General features: G+C 34.8%; 1 protein-coding gene across 4 annotated transcripts in view; it reads left to right on the top strand.

Moving 5' to 3' along the window:
• The window catches only part of WWP1 (WW domain containing E3 ubiquitin protein ligase 1), a 67,694-nt gene that overhangs the window by 23,009 nt on the left and 21,944 nt on the right, over positions 1–22,741 (top strand). For 2 of the 4 annotated variants that reach the window (XM_087706892.1, XM_014069203.2), the window contains exons 2-9: positions 5,917–6,007; positions 9,309–9,450; positions 10,384–10,508; positions 14,580–14,717; positions 14,805–14,871; positions 16,769–16,932; positions 21,158–21,503; positions 21,966–22,061. In XM_087706892.1, the coding sequence (XP_087563018.1) occupies positions 5,938–6,007; positions 9,309–9,450; positions 10,384–10,508; positions 14,580–14,717; positions 14,805–14,871; positions 16,769–16,932; positions 21,158–21,503; positions 21,966–22,061 (1,148 nt within the window). In that variant the 5' untranslated portion in view covers positions 5,917–5,937. Of the gene's footprint in view, positions 1–3,092; positions 3,112–5,916; positions 6,008–9,308; positions 9,451–10,383; positions 10,509–14,579; positions 14,718–14,804; positions 14,872–16,768; positions 16,933–21,157; positions 21,504–21,965; positions 22,062–22,741 lie in introns of those variants that run through there. The other 2 variants (XM_014069205.2, XM_087706893.1) reach the window with 2 other exon arrangements.

Below are 22,741 nucleotides of genomic sequence, written 5' to 3'. Positions count from 1 at the left end.
AGAGAAGCCTCCTGAAGGTCCTTGAAGCCTCCAGAGGGCCGCTGGGGAGGGGCGGGGGGCTGTTTTCGACCTCTCCAGGCTCCTATAAAGCCTCTGGAGCCTGGGGAGTGCAAAAAAAGCATGCAAAAATGGGGGGGCCTGTCATGCATGCATGCGCACTGGGGGGGTCTCACATTGCATTATGGGTGTGGCATGCCCACGCACGACCCCCCTGCGCTCCCCCAACTTATGGCATGCGAGCCAAAAAAGGTTCGCCATCGCTGCCCTGGAATAACATACCTTTGACCAGTGGGAAAAATGGAATACTTGACTAAATTATTGGACTATATAACTGTTGATCTGACCAAACAAGTTGCTTCTTAGATGATCACTTGCTAAAATGTCTTTTTGGTATTGGAAGATTTAAGATATGCAAAGCAGTTTAGGAATATTTGAGTCTTTGAGGCAGAGCACAGGGTAGCAAAGGCATTTGTTTTCAGTCTCAATAACTACTTTACCACTGCTGTTTATTTGTCACTGGTTGTATACATACAATCTTTGTAGTACATAATTTTCCAAGGACTATTTTTAAAAAACAAACAACATAATTACTTCTGTGATACCTGGTTTTACCTAAAACTGCACAGTTCAATTGGTCTGCCTAATTGGTCCACTGATTTAACATTCTTAACTACATTATTTGGTATGCATCTCATTTTCCTGAAAATAAGACCTGCACCAAAAATAAGTCCTAGCTTGATTTTTACGTCTGTGCCCAATATAAGCCTTACCTGAAAAATAAGCACTAATTAAGACTGCACCCACTTTATGGTTACCTGGTTGCATGAGGTGGGGCGTGGCGCATGGGAGGCGCACAGGGATGGGGGGTGGAGCTGCCTCGTGTCCTGCACCTGCTTACATTAGTACAATTGCAGCCAGGCCTCCCATGCCCCAACACCTGCCTCGCCTTGCTGGCCCACTTCTTATGCGGCCCCTTGCATGCATTGCCCTCGGCCTCCATTTCATCATCAGAAACCTTCAGGAACCGAGAAACAAGCTCCAGATTGACATGTGTGTTGCCACCTGACCTCTGTTTTGCCCTCAGAAACCCTCAGAAAGACCTCTGCAGCTGAAAAATGAGCTCCAGATTTATGCATGTGTCGCCCCCCCCACCTCTTTTTTGCTATCTGAGGCCTTGGGAAAGGCAGCTGAGCAATGAGCTCCGGATTGACATGCACGGTGCCCCTGACTTCCGTTTCACTGTCAGAGGCAAGGAGGCTGGGGGCACCACACTCTTTGTTAATTATGTATATGAGAAAGCATGTATAAAAAGACTGTGGATAGCAAAGGCCAAGTGTATTAAAAGTATAGGCTTGAAAGATCTCAGTGAGAAAAAAAAATATGAATCTATATTGAATGAAGACCAAGATGCGACAAGCTGGGAAACAATTATAAGACCAAGCTGAGGAGCAATAACTGAGACAAGAAATTGGTACCTCAAGCTTGTAAGGATGTTTCTTTGTGTCAGAAAGACAAAACTCAGAAGACAATAAGGCTAGCAAGGAATTCAAAATATAGCATGAGTTTGGATCTGATTGTGAGTGTTCTAATATGTCTGAAGTACAGTAAAAGTGGAAGTGGAGGAATAATGACAGAATAGGGAGAAAGCAGAACTGATTAGCATTTTCTTTGTAATTATTAGTGGTTCTCATTTTTTTAGGATGTGAGGGAAGCTGAAGCCTAGAAACATGCTTTTCTTAATGACTTCTGTAACACTCTTCTCCCTAATATTAAACACCAGGAAAGTTGTAGAAGTTTGAAATTTCTAAAGCTATTTTGAAAGATGATAGTGATATACTGTTGTTGGTTATTGCTTTTACAATTAATTTTTTTTTGCAATTTTATATGTTTTTATGGTTTTTTAAAAAAATAAGTTAATTGTCAGGAATCTTTGTTACTTGCAATGGCGTGCAAAACAAATAAAATTCCGAGAGAGCTGTTGAGGTGCTGGACGACTGGAAAAAGCTAACATATTATAAAAAGTAGAAGACTTATAAAGTGACACTGCATATGAGAAAGAATTAGGGCTTCTGTGTCAGTTGCTGAGTGCCTCAACTTAAAATGGACATACAGAAACTGGAGTAAATTCAGACCAGAACTACTTGGATGTAAGGAGGTGAAAGCATTATGAAGAATGGTTACATCAGCATGGCATATTTCACTTGCGAGAAGTAAAATGGGGAGAGAATAAAGTAGTGATTTGTAAATATTGGAAAGGTCATGTGGAAGAGAGGATTTCTTTTTTGAAAAAGAGCAGTATGATTAACATGTTGAAATAAAGAATCATTCAATATTAGGAGGAATTTTCTGATGGTAAGAGTGATTGAACAATATAACAATTTATCTAGAATGTAGTGAAAAACTTCCTTTGTTGGAAGTTTTCTAGAAAGACTGGATAGTCACCTGTTGTGGATGACTTAGTGGATATGTGCACTGATGAGAATTTAGGTTGGTTAAATAAATAACATACTTTCCAACTTGTATACAAGTGCAGGAGGTTTGTTTTCCTCTGAGACTTCCAAATTCTTGTGGGAGGTGGTGATTGTGTGTTTTTGTCTGGCAAGGTACATTATATCTGTATTGACATTCTGTTATCTGGAAAAATGATAAAGAGAATGTTCTTTCTTTGTCTTAATGTGGTATAATGAGCTTAGTGGTTAATTATCTGTGAATAGGTTTTTGATAGTTCATTGTTTTTCCTTCTTGTGTTACACTTTGCTTTATAACACTGGAGTTTATAACATTGTAGACATTTCTATAATATCAACTAGTACAAAAGCTTAGTTTGAAATTAAATCAATTAATATACATTCTTCAATACGTACAGTTTCCAAAATGTATTATTCAATATGGAATATTAGGATCAGTTTGCTTTGGAATGGTGTGGTTTTTGCTGTTTTGGTACTCGAACTATGGTTTGAGACCTAGAATGAAAAAAAAAAGGAAAAATGAGTAATCAAGCTGCTGTTACAATGGATCTGCGCTATGCTCTGATATTTCAGTTAGAAAAATAGCATTAAGTGAAGAGATGAATGGTAGAGGGGACAAACCACCCATACCAAGATATTGAAGGTGAGCTAACATCCACTCTAAAGTATTTTGTCAGTTTAGGTTAAGGTTTATATGTAACATTTACTAACATTTACTTTTTCACTAATATGGATTATTAATCTAAATATGGAGTATCATTTTACTTGTCTCATACCTTTTACATTATAAGACCCTAAGGGCAGGAACTGTTGTTACTAATTATAACAGCTGCTCTGAAAGCTTTTCAGCTGAAGAATTGGGTATAAATACTTTAAAAGTAAATCAATAGTTTATTTTTATCTTAGCTAATATTAACAATAAACAACTGCTTGCATTCTAGAATGTCAGCTGTTTTTCAATTGATTATTATTCAGTAACATATTTAAATTATTAACCTAGGATCAAACTATGTTTAGTTTTTACTTATACAATTTTGTCCTATTTACTATAATTATAGTTTTTCTCAATATTTAGCCATTTTTTTCTATATTTTAACTAATACATAGTTGCATACCACTACTATATATAATTCTAATTTAGTTTAAGAGAGCAAAAAGTAAAATATGTTATTTGTTTTTTATTTGAGAATAAGAGGAACATAATTGTAGAAATGTAGTACAGGTTTTCTTTGACATATGTCTACAATGATGCCTGACTATTAGGATCTTACATTGTGACAATTGTAAAATGACTTGGGTCATGTGGCTGACTCAATTTTATGGTTTTTTGCAATGGTCATTAAGTCAATATGGCAGACAGTAAGTGAGCCAATAGTTTGCTCAGTATTTTGTTGAAAGCTGGAACTAAGTGCTGTATTTTGACAAAAACAGCATAAAATATAGTCATATGACTGTGGGATATTGCAAATGGATTTAAATGAGGCTGTTGCCCTAAATGCAATCATTTGACTGCAGAGGGGACCTGGTTGTTGGAACTTTGGATCAGAGTTGCAAGTCCTTCTTTCAAGTCATTGAATGGTTGTAAGTAAAGGACTATCTGTAAATTCTCTCTGTTTTTGTTTGAGATAAATTGGTTAGCATACATTTCATACAGATCTTTTTTGTTGTTGTTAATGATAAAGCAAAACCAGAGAAGGCCAAGTTCTGGTACCAGTCTAGTCAACAGTTACAGGAAATCTACTAGGTGAATTTTGGAAAGACAAACATAAAATTTTCTTTTCAGGAACCCTGAGAACAGCGATCAAATATTATTCTTTATGTATAACTTTATTGCTGTCAATAACCAGTTACATGGTAACAAGACATAAAACAATAAAAACATATTTTTATTTATATACCTAACCCCTTTCTGTATAAAGCAGTAGCGGCAGTAAAAAAAATTCAGCTGTTCAAGTCTGTTTTCAACTGGTTTCTTAAATATTACATATGTACAATCTGATATTATAAAGCAAACAAAAGTCATTCTCAGAGGGCATGTTAACAGGTAAAGTTACAAAGGCAGGGAACAAGTTATTATTGAAAGGGCATTGATGGAACATGTTGGCTAGTCTCTCATGTTCCTCTAAAACACAGGCAAATTTACAGTGCAAAAGTAGTCTACCTTCCCTGCAGTATTACACAGGACAAGATAGGCATAACAGAGAGCTCTGTAGCATGTTAGACTATTAACATTGAATAAATGACTTACTGGTTTGCTGTTTATATCCCACCTGCATAAGTTCCCTAGATCACATCAATCTTCCTGAAAAGCTATTTGTAATACCCCTGCCTGATTATGGTATCATTCTCCATGTATCGACGGGAGAGTCCAGGATACATTATTCTAGCCTGCTAGTTCATTAATTGAATTGAAATTCTGAAGACATGCCTCCTTGGCAATGGTCCCCAGTCTTTCAATTCAGTCTCAGCTCACAGGACTCGTTTTCTTGACCTCTCAGCTTAGGTTTGGAAAGATTGTTGGATTGTGATATAAATCGGTTTGACATCAATAGAAGAGAACGACAGTATATCTTGCTGTGACATAGCGCCATAGGCGCTGTTGCGGGGCTCTTTAGCCCTAGATTTAGCGCTTTCCGCGTTCGCCCTTTTGAGCTACGATCTTTTGCCTCAGGAACTTCTAATGGACATTGAGGCTGCCCTTAATTGTTCAGGAAAGACCACGCTGATTAAAAGCATAGCACAGCCTTTTTGTGTGCGGTGCGAGGAGAAAAACGTTAGCCATCACTGGTATTGGTAATTCTTGATTTAGGGCTAATTAATCCAGATTTATGGTCGTACATTGTAGCCATTATTAAGTGGTTTAGCAAGTGACTTCATCTGATATTACAACCTTTTTTGAAGTGGTTGTTATGTAAACACTGGTTGTTAAGCAAATGCTGCAGTAGTTAAGTGAACCATTATACTCAATGGACTTTTTTTGGGGGGGGGGGGACTAGAAATGAAACTGACAAAAAATGTCAGAAATTGTGGTCATGTGCCTGGGATGCTGTAAATGGCCCTAAGTGTCAGTCAGTTGCCAAGTGCCCAAAATGCAATCATGTGACTGCATGTGGGCATTTGAATTTTAAAAACAGGTCATAAGTAGCTGAGGATGCCCATTGTAACTTTGAATGGTTGCTTAAGTGATGAAGACCTGAAGTATGAGATTAGAGTTATTGTTTATTTTCTTAAAAATAAAACATAAACACAAATAAAAATAAACATTTTTGACAATAATTTCAAAAAAGATATGTAAACATTACTTACATTGATAAACACTACAAGGAATATAATATTAATAGAATAGGCTTATAGGAACTAAACCTGATTCATGAATTTATTATCAATTAATTGCAATTTTAGTAGAATAGTGGGGACATATAGTCAAATATTTTGTCCTCTTCAATAGGCTGAAAGTGCATCCTCTGATATGGCTGCAGCCTCCCCAACATCTGGAAGCAGTAATAACTTTGATGGAAGACTACAGATGCAAGTAACAAGTAAGTTAAAATATTCAAACGATGTGTCTTATTATTTGCCTGCCATTGATAAACAAAAATAGATTTATCTCTTGTTCTTTTTATCTGTGTTTGATTATGTCTCTCCCTGAAGTGACTAGTACAGATTTAATCCTTTGCAGATTTACAATTGTATTTTATATATCTTTTTAAAATAGAAATACTACATTATATCCTATTAGTTTGAGCAAAGAGAAATGCCTGGTGGTGCCCTAACATTTGAATGGAATGGAATGGAATGGAAACGGGTTGGAAGGCCCTTGGAGGACTTCTAGTCCAACCCCCTGATTAGGCAGGAAACCCTATGCCATATCATTTTGGTTCTTTTGAATTTATTACTGTGTTTACTTTAAAAATAGCTAATCACATAGAAAGATAAAATAACATCATGGTCCTTCAAGTTTTGTTGAACTTCCATGTGTTTTGGCTTTAGTTAGATGGTCACCTGTAGTTTGATAAGAAAGAGAAAATTGCTTTTCCTTCCTTGAATTTTGTACCATTCATTTTAAACAAATCTTAATATCACTAATCATAATGTTTTTGGTGTTTTTTTGGCATAGAAAACTGCTAAGGCCAGTTAGCTTGTCCTATGCTTCAATTGCTAAGATTAACAAATTTTCTGAATTAAGAGGGATGTGTACGTTGTCTCTTTGTATTTCACAGTTAGTAACTATGACTTTTAGTTTAGTTTGAATATTTTAGGCGATTATTCAAATTGGTTTTAATCACATTAGGTTTTTCTGAGTTTTCTCTCAGTATCTTTATTTATTTACATTGTTACAGTTGCTGATAGAAGTTTGGGATATATGATGGGGAGTAAATTCAGTGAAAGGTCTGCTTTGGGAGTTTAAGTAGATACCAAATCTTGCCTATAAAAGGTTTTATAGTTATTGGTATTGTACTGATAGTCCGATGGCCACTCAGAGGCCTGAAATCTCTGTGATTGAGCAAAGTGGCCATTAAATAATGTGTTGTTTTGCTCAGTAACCACAATCTCAACTCTCCCAGTTGCAGTTGGTAAGTGAATACATGAGTCATTAAGTGGAGGGCTGGAGAGGGGGCCTGTGCCTCCAAAACATGGTAGGGTAAGGACAGGGGCCTTCCACCATACTTCGGAGGTCTTGGTCCTTCCCAGCCCCATTAGGGAGAACAATCATATGAATAATGGCGTTCAGTAGCATTTTCGCCAGATCAGATTTTCCTTCCAGCATGCTAAGGGAACAGACCTTTTTCAACCTCCCCTTCACTTGTAGCCTTCTCTGCTGGCTTCCCCATTGACTTTCAAATGATTGCAAGATATTTGGCAACTGGTCATAAATGCAAACACTTGTCAAGTAAATGTGATCGTGTGATCAAGGGGATCCAGTACAAAGCTTTATTAAAGTTGAAAATATTTTATCGGCTGTAAAGCACCTGTTCCAAGGCAGTACAGGCAGTAAAACAGCTATAAGGATCTCTGTGAAACAAGAACATTGCATTGATATGTTTTAGGATACTTGAAATCTAAAGAAGCTTAATCCCATGGAAGACAGTAAATCTCAAAGAACTAAGTAAGCTTTAGGTATATTCAAATTATAAAGTTCTTGTGAAATGTCACAGTGGCTACATGATTGTGAAGTGAGTGCTTGGCAACCAATTTGCACTTATGACCAATTGCCAGGCACCCCATGATCATGTAATTGGCATTTACAATCTTCTCTGTTGGCTTCTCCAGAAAATCAGTTGGGAAGCTGGCAGGGAAGCAATTCCTCTTCCCTCCATGCATAGGTGTATGTGTGTGGAAATCCTTTGTGGGACTGCATCCTGACATTGCATCATATCATCATTTATTTTACAAAAATAAAGTCAAAATGGAAAAGCCATGATGACATGGTGTAATATATCATGTGTTGTTCATCTGAGATTGTATTTACTTACTTTTAAGTACTGTTAAGGACCAGATGATTTTTACTATGTCCTGATATGTAAAAGTCTAGAATTCAAGGAGGGTTTGCTTTCTTTTTCACCTGACTGTTCAGTATATCCTAAAATCATAAACATTAAAAATCTTTTTAATGTTTTAAATTTTAACACCAAAATTAAAATTTCACAAACAGGCCTCATTAAATCCTCTTATTTACTTTACGTCTATCCCGGTGGTTTGTCCTCTGAGCTTGCTGCTTGACTTGTGGACATTTTGTTATCAAACTACATGACAATCACAAGACTAACCGACAACCCAGAACCTATATAAACAAACAAGACACTTCACCCAAACTGAAGATGTTACCTAGTTTAGTAACAAAAAGTCTGGGAGCCAACCAGCAAGCTCGGAGGACAAACCTCTGCCTAAATCTACAATCCCAAGATAAGAATATGCTCTGCAATTTCTAATCTTATTTGGGACCCCTGGAAGTGCTGTCACTAAGGAGTGTGATTATGTGACAACTACATTGCTTCGTGACAGAGGTTCAGTCCCAGTTGCGGTCCTAAGTTGAGGAATACCTGTATTTTTACTTGTTGAGTAAGCAAAATATAGTCTTTGGGTATAAGAGACCAGTTCTTCAGGTATAGCTTTCATGTAAGCATTTTTGCTTTTGTGATATTATACAAAACTAGGTTTAAGACCTTTCAAAACGTCGGTTAAGAAGGAGTAGGAATTGTTAAAAGTTCTTGATGATAGGGTTAGTGAAAACTATATCTGTAGATTTTAAAGTTTGCTGTTTGATTACATAATACCTCTGTCGGCATGTTGCTATAGTAACTTTTATAAAACATTCTCAGAAGGTTATTTAAGGAGCTGGAACCATTTTCAGTGAAAATACAACTCAAGCAATGAACAGTTAATATTAGTGTACTGATTTGTCACTAGTGAAGTGTGAAGAACAACTTCAAATAGATCTCTTTAACTGCTTGTTATAGCACCCTTCCAGTAGTACTCATCCATCAGTTGTTTTTTTCTAACATAGGTCCTTTTAGCTAGATGAAAATGGAAGTGTGAAGTGTGATTGTTCCTGCATCTCAACTGTCATGCTGGAATATATACAAGGGATTTTTCTTGCAACAAAGCAGAAGCCTTTTGATTGTCACTATGTTCCAAATTAGAGTCCTGTAATACTTCTAGGCAATTTTAATGTACAGTAAAACACTGTTTGTAATCACAAAATGTTCACCTGGCCTGGATTTTCTGGATAGTGGTAAAACTAAGCTCCCCCATTCATTAGTTTTGAATAGAGACATTGTAATTAATTGTCATTTTCTAAAAAGAACTATTTCCAGTAGCTTTAAGTATTTTTTTTTTTAGTTTCTAGTGCCAAATTGAAAAGAAAAAAGAACTTTTTTGGTTTAGCTGCCATTTATACAGAACTAGTAGCAGACAATGAAGTGAAGAAAACGTCTAAGTCTGGCAGTTCCTCAAATCCAAAATGGGAAGAACAATTGACAGTGTAAGTAGAATATTTGTATAATTAACTATTTCTATTTCAAATGTCCAGAATTAATATGCAGGTAGCAGACCACTTAATCAGATTATTTTTTAATGGACAAGATGAGGGAAAAACAGTGGGTGATATGAAGTTAGTGTCTGTGTTATGATGGAATAAGAGAGTAGTTTCCCCTCTGTTAGATTTTACGAGATACTGTTTTAGATAGCATCCAGGATTGTCTCACCTACTATTGGGATGAAGAAACAAACACAAATTAATCCCCATTTTTTAAAATAATTTTTTCATCAATAATTGGCTTTGTTTCTATCCATAAAGGAAATACAAGTAAGTGGAAACATAAATAAACCGAAGCATATTTTATATTAACAAACCAGAAGGCAATATTGAATAGTGTTAAAATAAAAGTCAAGGGAAAGCGAATTAGAAAGCTTTATCTGGAAATTGTAGAAAGTGTATCCTTAAAGAAAGAACTTTAGTTACCTTTGTTTTTGTGAAACTTCAAGAGTATCACATACTGTATTGAAGTTAGATCCTAAACTGGAAGATTTCTACTAGTTGCAATTGGCTTTTATTCCTTGGTGATACTTCCATTTATATATATAAATTAATTTTAAAAAAGATATGCACAGCAATAAAACAGCCAGGATAGTTTGAATATTGAGGAAGAAGAAGATGAAGATTACTTTGAAAAATATATTATAACAGTTTGATTATTCTGTATTTAGGTTATATTATATGACCTAATTTTAACCCTTTTAATTATTGAACGCAGGCTGTATTATAATTGTATTGATGTAATATTATCTAAACATGCTGCTTTCTAATCAAAGGACAATATTCAAATAAAGTAATTATTGCTTTACATGTTGGGGATTATTAAATATATGCAGTAATGTATTTCCAATTTTAAAAAAGGAATTTGTTTCTGTATAGGAATGTGACTCCACAGACCACTTTGGAATTTAGAGTTTGGAGCCATCATACTTTAAAAGCTGATGCTTTATTAGGAAAAGCCACCATAGATCTTAGACAAGCTTTGGAAGTTCACAATAGAAGATGTAAGTTAAAGTCTGCATAAAATCCACTTATTTATTTATTTTTAATATTCTGTACTTTATGCTCCCATTATGCCTTCAATATAGGTACGCTAAATATTATATGATAATAATCCCCTCTGAACTACCCCAGGCAGATTCAGTGAACACCTTGAGAGTTCTGCTAGACTTGTGACTTCTACTCGAAGAGGACGTGGCAGCTGTGACTAGAAGATCTTTTGAACAACCGTGGGTCATATGCCAGTTGCATCATTTTTTGGATTATGAGGCTCTGCACTCAATCACTCATGCCCTGGTCATCCCCTATTTGGGTTATTGTAACACACTCTATAGGGGGCTAGCCTTGAAATATTTTTTGGAAACTAAAGTTGGTTAAGAATGCAGCCACGCATATAGTTTTAGTGACTCTTAGGGTGGCACATGTAACCCCAATATTACGCAACTGCACTGGCTGCTGATTTGCTTCTGGGTCCAATTAAAAACCTGAGTCATTACCTTTAAAGTCCTTTATGGTGTAGTTCCAAGCTATCTTAGGAACCATTTTGCCCCTCTATATTCTTGCTGGCAGAAGAAGTCTATTGCAGATCCCATCAAAAAGGTGAAAAAGTGCAAAGAAAACAAATTAAAAAGAAAGGAAAAATATAATAAAGAAAAAATAAGTTATATAAAGAAAGACTTGTCCTTTATCACGATAAATAGAAACATTTTCAGAAACTTATCACCTTCCCTGGTACTTCAACAAAATATATCTTCTTACCATATGTCATTTCTTATCTGTAAACAAACATATTTAGCCCTAATCAACAGAAGTCCATTAAGTTTCCAGAAATAACATACATACATACATACATACATATATATGTATGTATGTATGTATGTATGTATGTATGTATGTATGTATATATGTATATATATATATATATATATGTATGTATGTATGTATGTATGTATGTATGTATGTATGTATGTATGTTTAATATATATATATTAAACTTAATTAAATAAAACAACTTTAAATTCCTTTACTTTCATTTGAGTAATGTCACTTTCTCTGCAAGTACAACAGAAGATTTCTTCTTTCCATATGTGATCTCTTGTCCTCAAGCAAATCTTTACATTTGTTTTAATTAAAATTAAATTTTAATTGGCATTCAGTCCTAGTCAGCAAAATCCATTAAGAGTTGCCACAAACACCAACCTACCATATTGTTTGGACTATAAGATGCTCTGAACTATAAGACACACCTAGCTTTTGAGGAGGAAAAAAAAAATCTGCCTCTGCCTCCCAGCAATTTGCCTCCTTGCAGCAAACAGAAAACAGCCTGGTCAGCTTCAGCTTCCCTGCCGCCGCCTGAACACACAGAGGCCGTAAACGGGGCATGCGGAGCCCGGAAATGGCGCACGTGGACATGGCAATAGGTGGCAGTGGCAATGGATGGCAGAGATCCCCACAGCTGGAACAGCTGATCAGTGGTATTCCGGGATGCAGATCCAACCGCCAATCATCTGCTCATGCTAAATCAGATGTGCTGAAGCTGACCAGGCTGATTGCTGTTTGCTGTAAGGAGGCAAATTGCTCAGAGGCATAGGCCAGCGAGTGGGGGCCGGCAGGTGGGCAGGGTTTCAGTAACATTTGCTCTGTAAAACGCTCAGACATTTCCACCTCCTTTTGGGGGGGGGGAAGTGCATCTTATAGTCTGAATAATAAGATATATATTTTAACCTTGATCAAATACATGTACTCCTTCCCTTTGTTTTTAATAATCTTGATCTTTAAATCCTTTCAATAGCATCCCAGAACTTAATTTCTTTTCATTTTTTCTTTGTCCTTTGAAAACCCAATATGTCTCTTTGGTAAATCCAAAAGAAAAAAAATTATTGGAGTACATCTTCAGGTTTGTTATTTGCGTATACCCTTTAATTATTTTGACATCACCTGGTTTCATTTGTAAATTCTAGGTAACATCTTTTTCCATATCATTTTTAAGTTGTCATTTTTAATCAATCTCTTTCTTGTCCAGTAAAACTAATTTTTATATAACCTCTTTTCAAACCATTTTATGATAGCATATAATCTTAATAGTATTTTCAGAGTGCATTGTTTTCAAATAACCTTGAGTTGTTTCAAAGGTAGAGTATTTGATCTATTCTATATTAGTGGGTCTCCTCTCCTTTAATTATAATCTTTAGTTCATTTTGGTTCCCTCTAGTGTCCAGACTTCAAAAGTCCCATCTTATATATTTTTTCTAATCAACAGCATTTTTCATGGAAATTTTTGTTATACTTAATTTCATAAGATTTCATTTCATCTTCATGTTTAGTAGAATTCTAAAGAATCCACAGGAAGGATTCTTGCTTTTAATTTCAAAATCTATTTTACACTCCTCTGGCTCCCTGGTCCATTTACAACTTTCAGAATACCAATGTTCTAATCACACTTTTGCTATTTATTCCAAAATAAGATATATTTTTTTTAAAAAAAGCCCTTCAATTTTTATAAAACTTCTGTTGCCAAGGATTAAACTCATCCAGTTTAATGAAACTTGCTGTTCTGAAGGAGATATGTATATATGTCTGTGGATGTGGGTGTTTATGTGCACATATGTGCATGCATACACAGATATATGCATATGCATACTATTACAAGCAATTTCCATAGGTGATAAGAACAAAACTATGCAAATCCAGTGTCAGCTTTGGGTTGCTTAGTAGGCACAATATAACGTGCTGGTGTTGATCTTTAGAACTCTTTCATGACTTATGGCTTAACTATCTATGAACCATTTTTCCCACCATGAACCTGGCTAGCTGCGTAGATCAGTAGACACAATTCTGAAAATTCTCCTGCTGCTAAAAACATGGCTCTCAATTATTTAGTAAAGGACATTCTTCTGTATGGCTCCCAGGTATTGAATGGTTCCCTAAGGAGATGCAGTTGGCTCCCATTCACCCATTATTTAGGAAAATGGTAAATTCTTATATATTTTTTAAACTTTATTTATTTTAATAAGTTTAACTTTTCTTTATATTTTAATTGTATTCATTTTTTTCTGTTTGTGCTATGTAATTTATTATTAAAACCCATAATGAATGTAAAGAAATGCAGTAACTAAGGCATCAGATTAGAAACTAGGAAACCATGAATTCTAGTCCTGAATTAGGCACATAGCGAGCTGGGTGACTTTGGGTAAGTCATTCTCTCTCAACCCTACAGAAGAGGCAGTGGTAAATCACGTCTGAAAAATCATACCAAGGCTTATTTATGTAGTTTCCAAGAATCAGACACAATTGAAGGGAATTAAAAAATGCTCAATATTAGAATAAAAAAGATTAAATATAAATGCAATAAATAAATATTGCATTGGGTAAGAAGGAATTAAAAAACCCCTCCATTTCATGAACAGCTTTCAGTCTGTGTGAGTTGTGCTTTAAATGCATAAAGATCCTTATATGTTATAGCAGGGGTGTCAAACTCGATTTCATTGATGGTCACATGAGGGTTGTGTTTGACCATGGTGGGGTAGAGGGTGGCATGGCCAGTTCAATGTCACTTGTGTTCTGGGCTCCTTGGTGGCCCAAGTGCTCGGCTGCGATGGCCTCTTGCAACCCTCTGCCAGTGAAAATGGAGCTCAGGAGGACTGTGTGTGGTTATCCTGAGCCCCATTTTTGCTGGCAGAGGCACCACAGGCCGGTCCTTCACTGTTTCCAGAGTGACCCCACAGGCCAGATCTAAGCATCGCACAGACCCCATCCAGCCCACAAGTCTTGAGTTTGACACCCCTGTGTTATAGGTTCATTTTGATGTAAGACTTTATATCTTGCATTGCACATAGGCAATTAGACAATTATTACCGACTATGCTCCATAAATAGTGAGATACCTGTATAGATTTCTGCATAATTTGATAACCATGTTTTAGAAATGTAATCTTAATATTTGAAATGATTAGACATACACAGGGATTTTTTTTCTCCTACATATTTAGGTAGTAGAGTTAGATCTGAAAAATGCATTTGCTGTTTTAATAAGTGGCTTATTTTTTTTTTTTTTACAAAACACTTTTTTTCTGATAGTAGAACATGTCAAAGAACATTTGAAGCTTTCACTGGAAAATAAGAGTGGCTTGATACAAACAGGAGAACTGATAATAGTGCTTGATGGTTTGGTGCTTGAAACAGAATCTCTTTCAAATCGCAGTTCACTAGTAACCAGTAAGTTAAATTCAAGGGAATTAAAATTATTATCCCTTAGTTTAAAAAGAGAAATGGAAAAATCTAATTTTCTGTTTTATTGTTTAGTAGAAGTCCAGCAAAATGGTGATGCTTTACATGAAAATAGAGAAACACCAGCTAGGACCACTTCAAGGTTAGATTTCTTTTGAAGAATACTATTTGAATACTAAATGTCATTGAATAGAATATGCGGAATATCAGATTACATTGTAGCCTCGGCTAAGAGATAGTGGAATAATTTGTAGGCCGTATCAAATATGTTATTAATTTGATTAAATGTTTACTTTGAGGAATTTGAGTTGTGTATATTTTTGCATGCACATAATGAAAATATTTTGTGAAATATTCTACAGTAATTAATATATTGGATAAAACATTTTAATAGGGGATATGTGTGACTTTAATTTATAGGAAAACAGTTAAGAAAAGAATGGCAGTGAATTTACATTATGTTACATCAGTATAACAAAAAAAATCTTCTTTTTAACCTCTCCCTCCTGTTCAGGTAGTTGAAAAAAATAGTTAAATTGGTTCAGTACCTTGTGCTGTTGCTTTCTTAAATGCAGTGTAGCATTATTTTAGTAAATGTGTTTGTGGAAGAAACTTACCTAGATGAATTCTACAAAAAATACTTCAAAATCAATCCTTGTTTCCACTTATTCTTGCTGTAAATCAGCTGGGATTCTCTTGTAAACAGTAAGTAAGTAAGAAAAGAAGGCTATAGTTTAGCAGCAAAATACCTGATCCAGCTAAACATCATTCTACCTCTTGCTATTTTTTGTTTGTTTGTTTCTTTAGGTCTAATGTGTCCCTTGTTTTCTTACAGAGATAAAGCAGCATAGTCTTTATTTACATTGAGGATATCTATTTATTTGTCCTCTTCATTTTTCTTTGTCCACTGGTAGTTTGTTTTGAAACTACTGTGAAGTGCAAAATGTGTTACACTGAATTGTTTTGCTAAGCTATTTTGACAGGATGCTTCCAGTTTTATCAAGTATCAATTAGCAACTTTAGTGGCCAGGAATGTTCTTTTGTGTAATGAAATTTAAAATTTATTATAGTCAAAAAATAATTGGGAGTTCTACCTAATAAGAAATCTTATATACTTATTAAAATAGCATGCACATTCAGAAAACAAAGAAATTATAACTTGTTTGTGAAGGGGCAAGATGTTATAGATCACATTCAATAAACATCCAAATACACATTGAAATAGTTAATATGAATAATTGATATTTTACACACCATTTGTTTATATTCTTCTATAGATATGTGGTTCTCTTACAAAGAACAGAATTAATGTAGATGATTTTTTATGTTTGTAAGTCTCCCAGAGTTATCTTATGGTAAGATGGTCGGCCAATAAATTTTATTTATAAACAGACAAATGAAAACCACAGGTAGTGCTCTTAGAGATGATAATTGGAACTGCAACTCTGTTACTAAGTGATGTGGTTGTAAAGTGAAAAGGCATGTGACTTACAATGGCAGTTGTGACTTACAATGGCAGTTGTGACAATCCCAGTGGCTGTCATGAAGCAAATCCTGTATAGCTGTAGTATCCTGCAGCCAAATGAGCACTGTTTGAGGATAGTTTCCCTATTGACTTTTATTGTCAGAAGCTGGCAGTGAGGGTCACAATGGTGATCATGGCATGCTGCAACATCATAATTTTGAACCAGTTGCCAAGTGTCCAAATTGCGATCACGTGACCCCAGGTATGCTGTGATGGCTGCAACTACGAGGACCCTTTGTAAATCCCCCCTTGTTCAGCACCATCATGACTTTAAGTGATTGCTAATGAATGGTCATTTGACAAGAGCTGCCTATATTCTTTGCTCTAATGGCTGAAAACATGACAGATACACAAATTAGATACGGTGCTGAGAAATGAAAACAGGTGAAGGAAGAAGAATATGAAAATTGTTCGTATGTAGTGGGTTATTGGATTTGTATGTAGTGGGTTATTGGAGTGGGGAATATATAGATGTAATACATATTTTTTATCACCTGTGTGATATTTCCTACAGATTAGATAATCAAACACCATCAAGTTCCATAGTACAAATCTCATTCCCTATACATGCCGTTAATGGAGACAATGGAGACAACTCATCATCTCCTCATATTGTGACCAGATCCAAAAATTCACCAATACCAAAACCACTGTCAAGTGAACAGGATAACAACATTGGTAAGAATAATGTTGGCTAAGGCATTTTACTAGACTTATTTTTTTTAAGGAAATATTAAATTAAAGCTAGGAAGTGATTTATTAAGTTAGATTATTGAGAATCTAGTACATAGGATGAGAATATTTCAGTATGTGTATGTATCAAAATGTCACTTTCTCTGTTGTGCTACACTTACTGTTGCATCAAATAAATTTGACTTTTTGCAGCAGCTTTTAAAGCATAATATGGAAAAATGTTGGGTAAAAAAATGGATTTAAAAAGGCTTGTATGTCACCTTGAGATAAGATGTTTTATCAATGCTATTAGATAGGTTCATTGAAATAGAAGGAAACTGCAAATTGTAAACATTTATTCAGAATATGTATATAGCTTAATTTATAAGAACGAGGTCAACATCTATTTGAGGGAAAGTGGAATAAAAATGCAATAATCTTGAACTCAGATTTCTTGGGGATGTGGAATTGTTGATTTATCTGATTTAAAAGACTCACGTCAGTGAAATTACTCAAGCTAGCATATAATAGGTTAAAACATAATTTAAATATAAGATGAAATACCATAATAATAGCAACATGTTAAGGAATGTACAAGCATTCAAATAGCAACCATTCAAATAATTTACAAATTACCTAGGACCTGCAGGAAAAATAAACTTTTTAATTCTTTCCTGAAGGTCAACAGGGTTGGGGCCCAATGCTATTCCTGTAGAGTGTAAGGAAGAGGACCTTGATGCAAGATTGGTGTCAGCTTTACCAGGTAGACCAGACAGGAAACATGACCAGATAAACTAATTCCAGTTTCTTGTACAGTTAAGAAAATCTTGCAAGTTTGAACTTACAATTTTCCTGCTGTCAATTTTACAGCCTGATAACTTAGGGAAAGTCCTTCCTGAGCCTCTTGCTCACTCACTAGACAGCTGGGGACTATGCTATCTCTCATCTGACTATTCCCTAGGCAGCATATTTTTGCCCCATCTTCCAAAGTCTTTGTCCCTTATCATTACACATATTTCCTAACAGCCTTGACTAACCAGGAGGAACATAGGTTCATCATACAGGTGGTTGTGCTCGAAACATTGAGAACTCTGTCTGCTTCCTTTAGACCCACAGGATTAACTCTTCTCAGATACCAGTCATTTCAGTAGGACTTGCTCAGGCAGTGTTCAAATTAGAGCTGATCTAAGTGATCTTATTTATGAAGTTTCTAGTAGTATTGGCATATTATCCTTTGAGATATTCCTCTGTTTGTCTTTCCCTAAGAGGTTATAAGCCACACTAAACAGGACTGCTGAATGGCATTCTGGATGCAGTAATGACTAATCAAGGAACCACCAAGAATACTGTCACTGACACTGACAGGGCAAGGCATTAGTGATTAGTATATAAACAGAGAGGTAACCCCCCCTCCCTTCTAGCATTGATGTTTTTTACCTAGTTGGATAATGAAATGTTTGCAAGGAAACAACCAAGCTCAGAGAGCCCAAGGACTCCACAATTCCACCCTGAGCTAGTCTCTTCTATTATTATTAATCTATTTTATTCTATTATTTCTAATTTCTATGGATTTAAAATGTAACAGTATATTACCTGAAAACTCAAACTAATTAGAAGTAAAGAATCATAAATGTAATAAAATATACTGCTGTGATAATGTAATTTATTTCTTAGATATTATGTCTTCCTTATAAAAGTCTCAAGGTAATTAATATTAAAGTATATAGACAAAGCTACATATCTACCATATCTATTGTTTTTAATTGATTTTGCTTATCAAGCAAAAAAAGTTGCCAGATTCACCTTCTGTTCTGGCTGGATAGAAGCAAAGATCTTTTTAAAAAAATGGTGAGTACCCCTTTCACTTTGGAAAAGTGGATAAAAGATTTTACCTTCAGTTACTGCTGGAGTCTCCCTACTGGGTATTGGCTGTTCCTTGCTCTGTGTAAGATTGATAGTTTGTCTTTCTCTCTAAGACAAAAGGCAAAAGTCATGTACAGAGTCGGACTAAAACGATTGTTGAATCTTTAATACTGACAAGAGGGCATAATCTGCTCTTATAGACAATAAAATACTTAGGACTTTAAGTCAAATCATGTAATGCTCAGATTCTCACCCCAGTATTTAATTTTTATCTTTTATTTCCCAGCTTCTGCTGCCAAAAAATGTTGTTTTACTTAGTATTATGGTAAAACCGTCCCGTAGCTTGAGAAGATAATGCTGAAGCTTATTCTAAAGTAAAGTACAGAATTTTAGCTGCAGATTCTTTTCATTACTTTTCAGAATTTCCTCCCAACTTCAAAAGGAGGACAATGTGCTTGCATTAAAATTGTTAGAATGTTGACAGCTGACCTTTTCAGCTTCAGCTTTGGAAATAAAGTTTATTATTTTTCACATGCAACGTTGCAATGTCAAGGTGATTCAAGGAAATACAAGAACATTGGAATTGCTTTCCTAAACTTTAATAATAGGGAACCAGAGGAATTATGTAAAGAAAGTCTTTAAATATGATTGTGACGATTCAGTTAAAACTGAAATAAGAAAGAAAGCAAACTCTATGTCAAGATAAACTGTGGAAATTGCCAAGAAGAGCCAAGGAAGACAAAATCTCAAAAAGAGATTTTTTCAGAACAGTTTTTGAGAACTGTTAGAAGAGACAAGCAGAATGCAGTATATACAACATCTGCAAAAATGTAGAAATGGAAACAGGCATCGAAAAACATGGAGAGTCTTTCAAATGATCTCAGAATTCAGAAGGAGGTTCAAATGTCTATGTTAAAGGACACCAATGGATAAATAGTAATTAATTATACGGTGGCCAAAGTAGAGGGAAGGAGTATACTGAAACACTATGCAATAGAAATCTCAACATCCAAGATACCTTAGAGGATATTTCTTACTTACAAGAAACTCTAGTATCAAAAAATGAAATTATATTAGCATTACAAGTCAGAGGGTTACAAGAATTGATGGAGGACTCACTGAAATATGACGAACCGCAGAAAAAGAATGTCAAGTTTCTAATCTAATGAAGCTATGAAAAATTGAATAGAGATGGAGATATTTACTTTGAATTAACTGATTGATGATGAAGATTAATATTTAACATACACTGTGTTAAGAATTAAATATTATCTATCCGATATAATCCAATGGAAATATTTACAGCAACATTTCTTAGTAATATTTTATTGGCTAGCACCAATTTTAGCTTCTGAAACACCTGAGGTACTAGAACCTGTTAAATCTGTTAGAACTAAAAAGCTTATTATTATTATTTATAAATATTTGTTATCAGCAAATCAACTTAATATGCAGATGGTAAGAAATGAATGGAACAAAGAATCAGAGATCCCTATATTGCATAGACAATGGGTGAATGTTTTAACTTCTATTACAAGTGTTCAGTGGACCTCAAATTATGACTTATAGAACAAATAATATATAGAATTTGTTGGACTGTTATATTTGTATAGAACAAGACTATGCAAAAGGAGCATGTATAGGAGAGCAGCCATGAAGGCCTTAGAAAAAATAAATGCTGCAACGTATTTATTTTTACCAAGATCAGAAAAGTGCAAACTATAGTATTCCCTGTGACACTGTATGGAAGTGAAAGTTGGATTTTAAAAAGCAGAAGAGAAAGATTATTGATGCCTTTGAACTTTCATTTTGAAAAAGACTCCTGAGTATATTATGGATAGCAAGGAAACAAACCAGTGAATCACTGAAAAAATAAATCCAGAATTCAAGACACAAATCACTAAGCTCAAATTATCCTATTTTGAGCATGTCATGTGGCAACTCGGCTCTTTGGAGAAGCTATTCTACTGGGAGAGGTGGGAAAAAAGGAAAAGGAGGGAATGACCAGCAACAATATAGACAGATTCAATTACAGTGTGCATCATTGGGAGACTTGAAAGAACAAGTTGGAAATAGTGTCATAAAGAAAATCTATATGGTTACTAAAAGTTGAAAATGACTTTAGAAGTCAAAAATGAAAAAAACCTATTAAGTTGATCATAACATAATTAAATCATGTTCCAGTTGCCATTTTCTTTGCATATCACTTTTTAGCCTTGTAATAATCTATAATATTTTAAAAATCAATAATGTTTGCAGGTTACCATTGCTGGCTAAGCAGTCTGGTTTCATATTTGATTTCAGATGTCATATTCAAAAGATGAAAGTAATGCTTATCCACATTTTATTCTCTTTTTGTGTATTACAGTTAGTTGTGAATCTATAATGGAAGCTGATAATCTTTCAATCTCCGATATACCTATGGATTCTACAGAAGCACCATCCACATCTGCAGATTGTACCACTACTGCTTCAGAAACTCCTATAGAAACTGAGGCTACTACTAGTAACGCTGAAAGCAGTACATCTACAACTGCCTTTAATGAATTTTCAACACAGCCTGTTGTTCAGCCTACTCCTTCAGATTCAGTATCCTCTAGCACAGAGAACAATGCAACACCAATGACAGAAGTAGCAAAACCATCTGCTAATGTATCGGGTGAAGCTATAAGGCAGCAACCTGGTAACACCAGTGTAGAACCTTTGCCCCCAGGGTATGTGAGATTAAGTGTGATGCACTTGTTAGATTCACATGGAAATGTTAATGTATGTATGCATGTATGTGTGTGTGTGTGTGTGTGTGTGTACATTATGTTATTGAAATGTATTTGTCAATGTGTTGCTTTATACTAAAGTAACTGAATTTAATCTCTCTTGAAATCATTTATGTCTAATATATTTTTAGGTTATGCCCAGTATTTTCTATTGATTTTATCTATCCAGTGGAACTAAGTTGAAGATATTTCATCAAATTTGTTATATATGCATGCAAAAATAATTGGGCATTGTTGTTGTGATGATGACTAACTTGTTTTTAATGCTAGAGTAACAGTATTTTAAGAATGTAACCATGTAACTATAACTGACCTGAAATTTGTTGCAGTTTTTGTAAATTTCAGCTTTTCAGGATAGAACTTTTGTTTTATATTAAATTCTACTTTTTATATTTTTCAAAGATGGGAACAAAGGAAGGATCCACATGGTAGAACCTATTATGTTGATCATAACACAAGAACTACAACTTGGGAAAGGCCTCAACCTTTGCCACCAGGGTAATAGTTATACTCTTCCATATATTAATAAGGGCTACCAAATTGCTACCTAAATGTAGATATGATAATTTGCTATAGTATTTGTTTCTTTGTATGTAAATTATATAATGGAATTTAAGTTTCTTTATAATAAGCTTGCTAAAATAAGTTTAGCATAAATTTTTTAAAGGTAGTCTTTAGCAATCTTTAAAGTAAATCCATGTGCTTGAATTATAATTAGGATAGTATAAAGTTTCTTCCATCATAGTTCTTCAGTTATTTATGCCCTTTGACTTTGAGGTGAACTTCCTGGACAATGGGAAGAGGAATAGGAAGGTATTAGTAGTCAGAAGTCTGCCCCATTTTGCACATCTATTTCACAGAAGCTTTACTGCCCTTCACTCCCAATTCACATTATATAAGAGAGAAGAGGGTACTGATTCCTTTTATTAACGGTTCCACAAAAAGTATGTCAATATGCTAATTAATAAAATTCAAAATAAAAATATTCAAATTTGTAATACATAAAATAGTTTTAAAATTCACAGAATTCTGATTCTGATTTGGAGTGGCTACCACTAGTTTTTTCTATATTTAGACTAATTTATTATGAATTTTATTTTGTGTCGTTTAATGCTTTCCTTTTTATAATAGCAATTCCTCTGGTAATAGCTTTCAAATTAAAAGCTTCTACCTTTTAA

The sequence above is a fragment of the Thamnophis sirtalis genome, unplaced genomic scaffold, assembly GCF_051295495.1.
Source record: "Thamnophis sirtalis isolate CommonGarterSnake01/CBP01778 unplaced genomic scaffold, rThaSir2_p1.2 scaffold_2, whole genome shotgun sequence".
Taxonomy (NCBI): Eukaryota; Metazoa; Chordata; class Lepidosauria; order Squamata; family Natricidae; genus Thamnophis; species Thamnophis sirtalis.
This window is presented reverse-complemented; position numbering and strand designations above follow the sequence as displayed.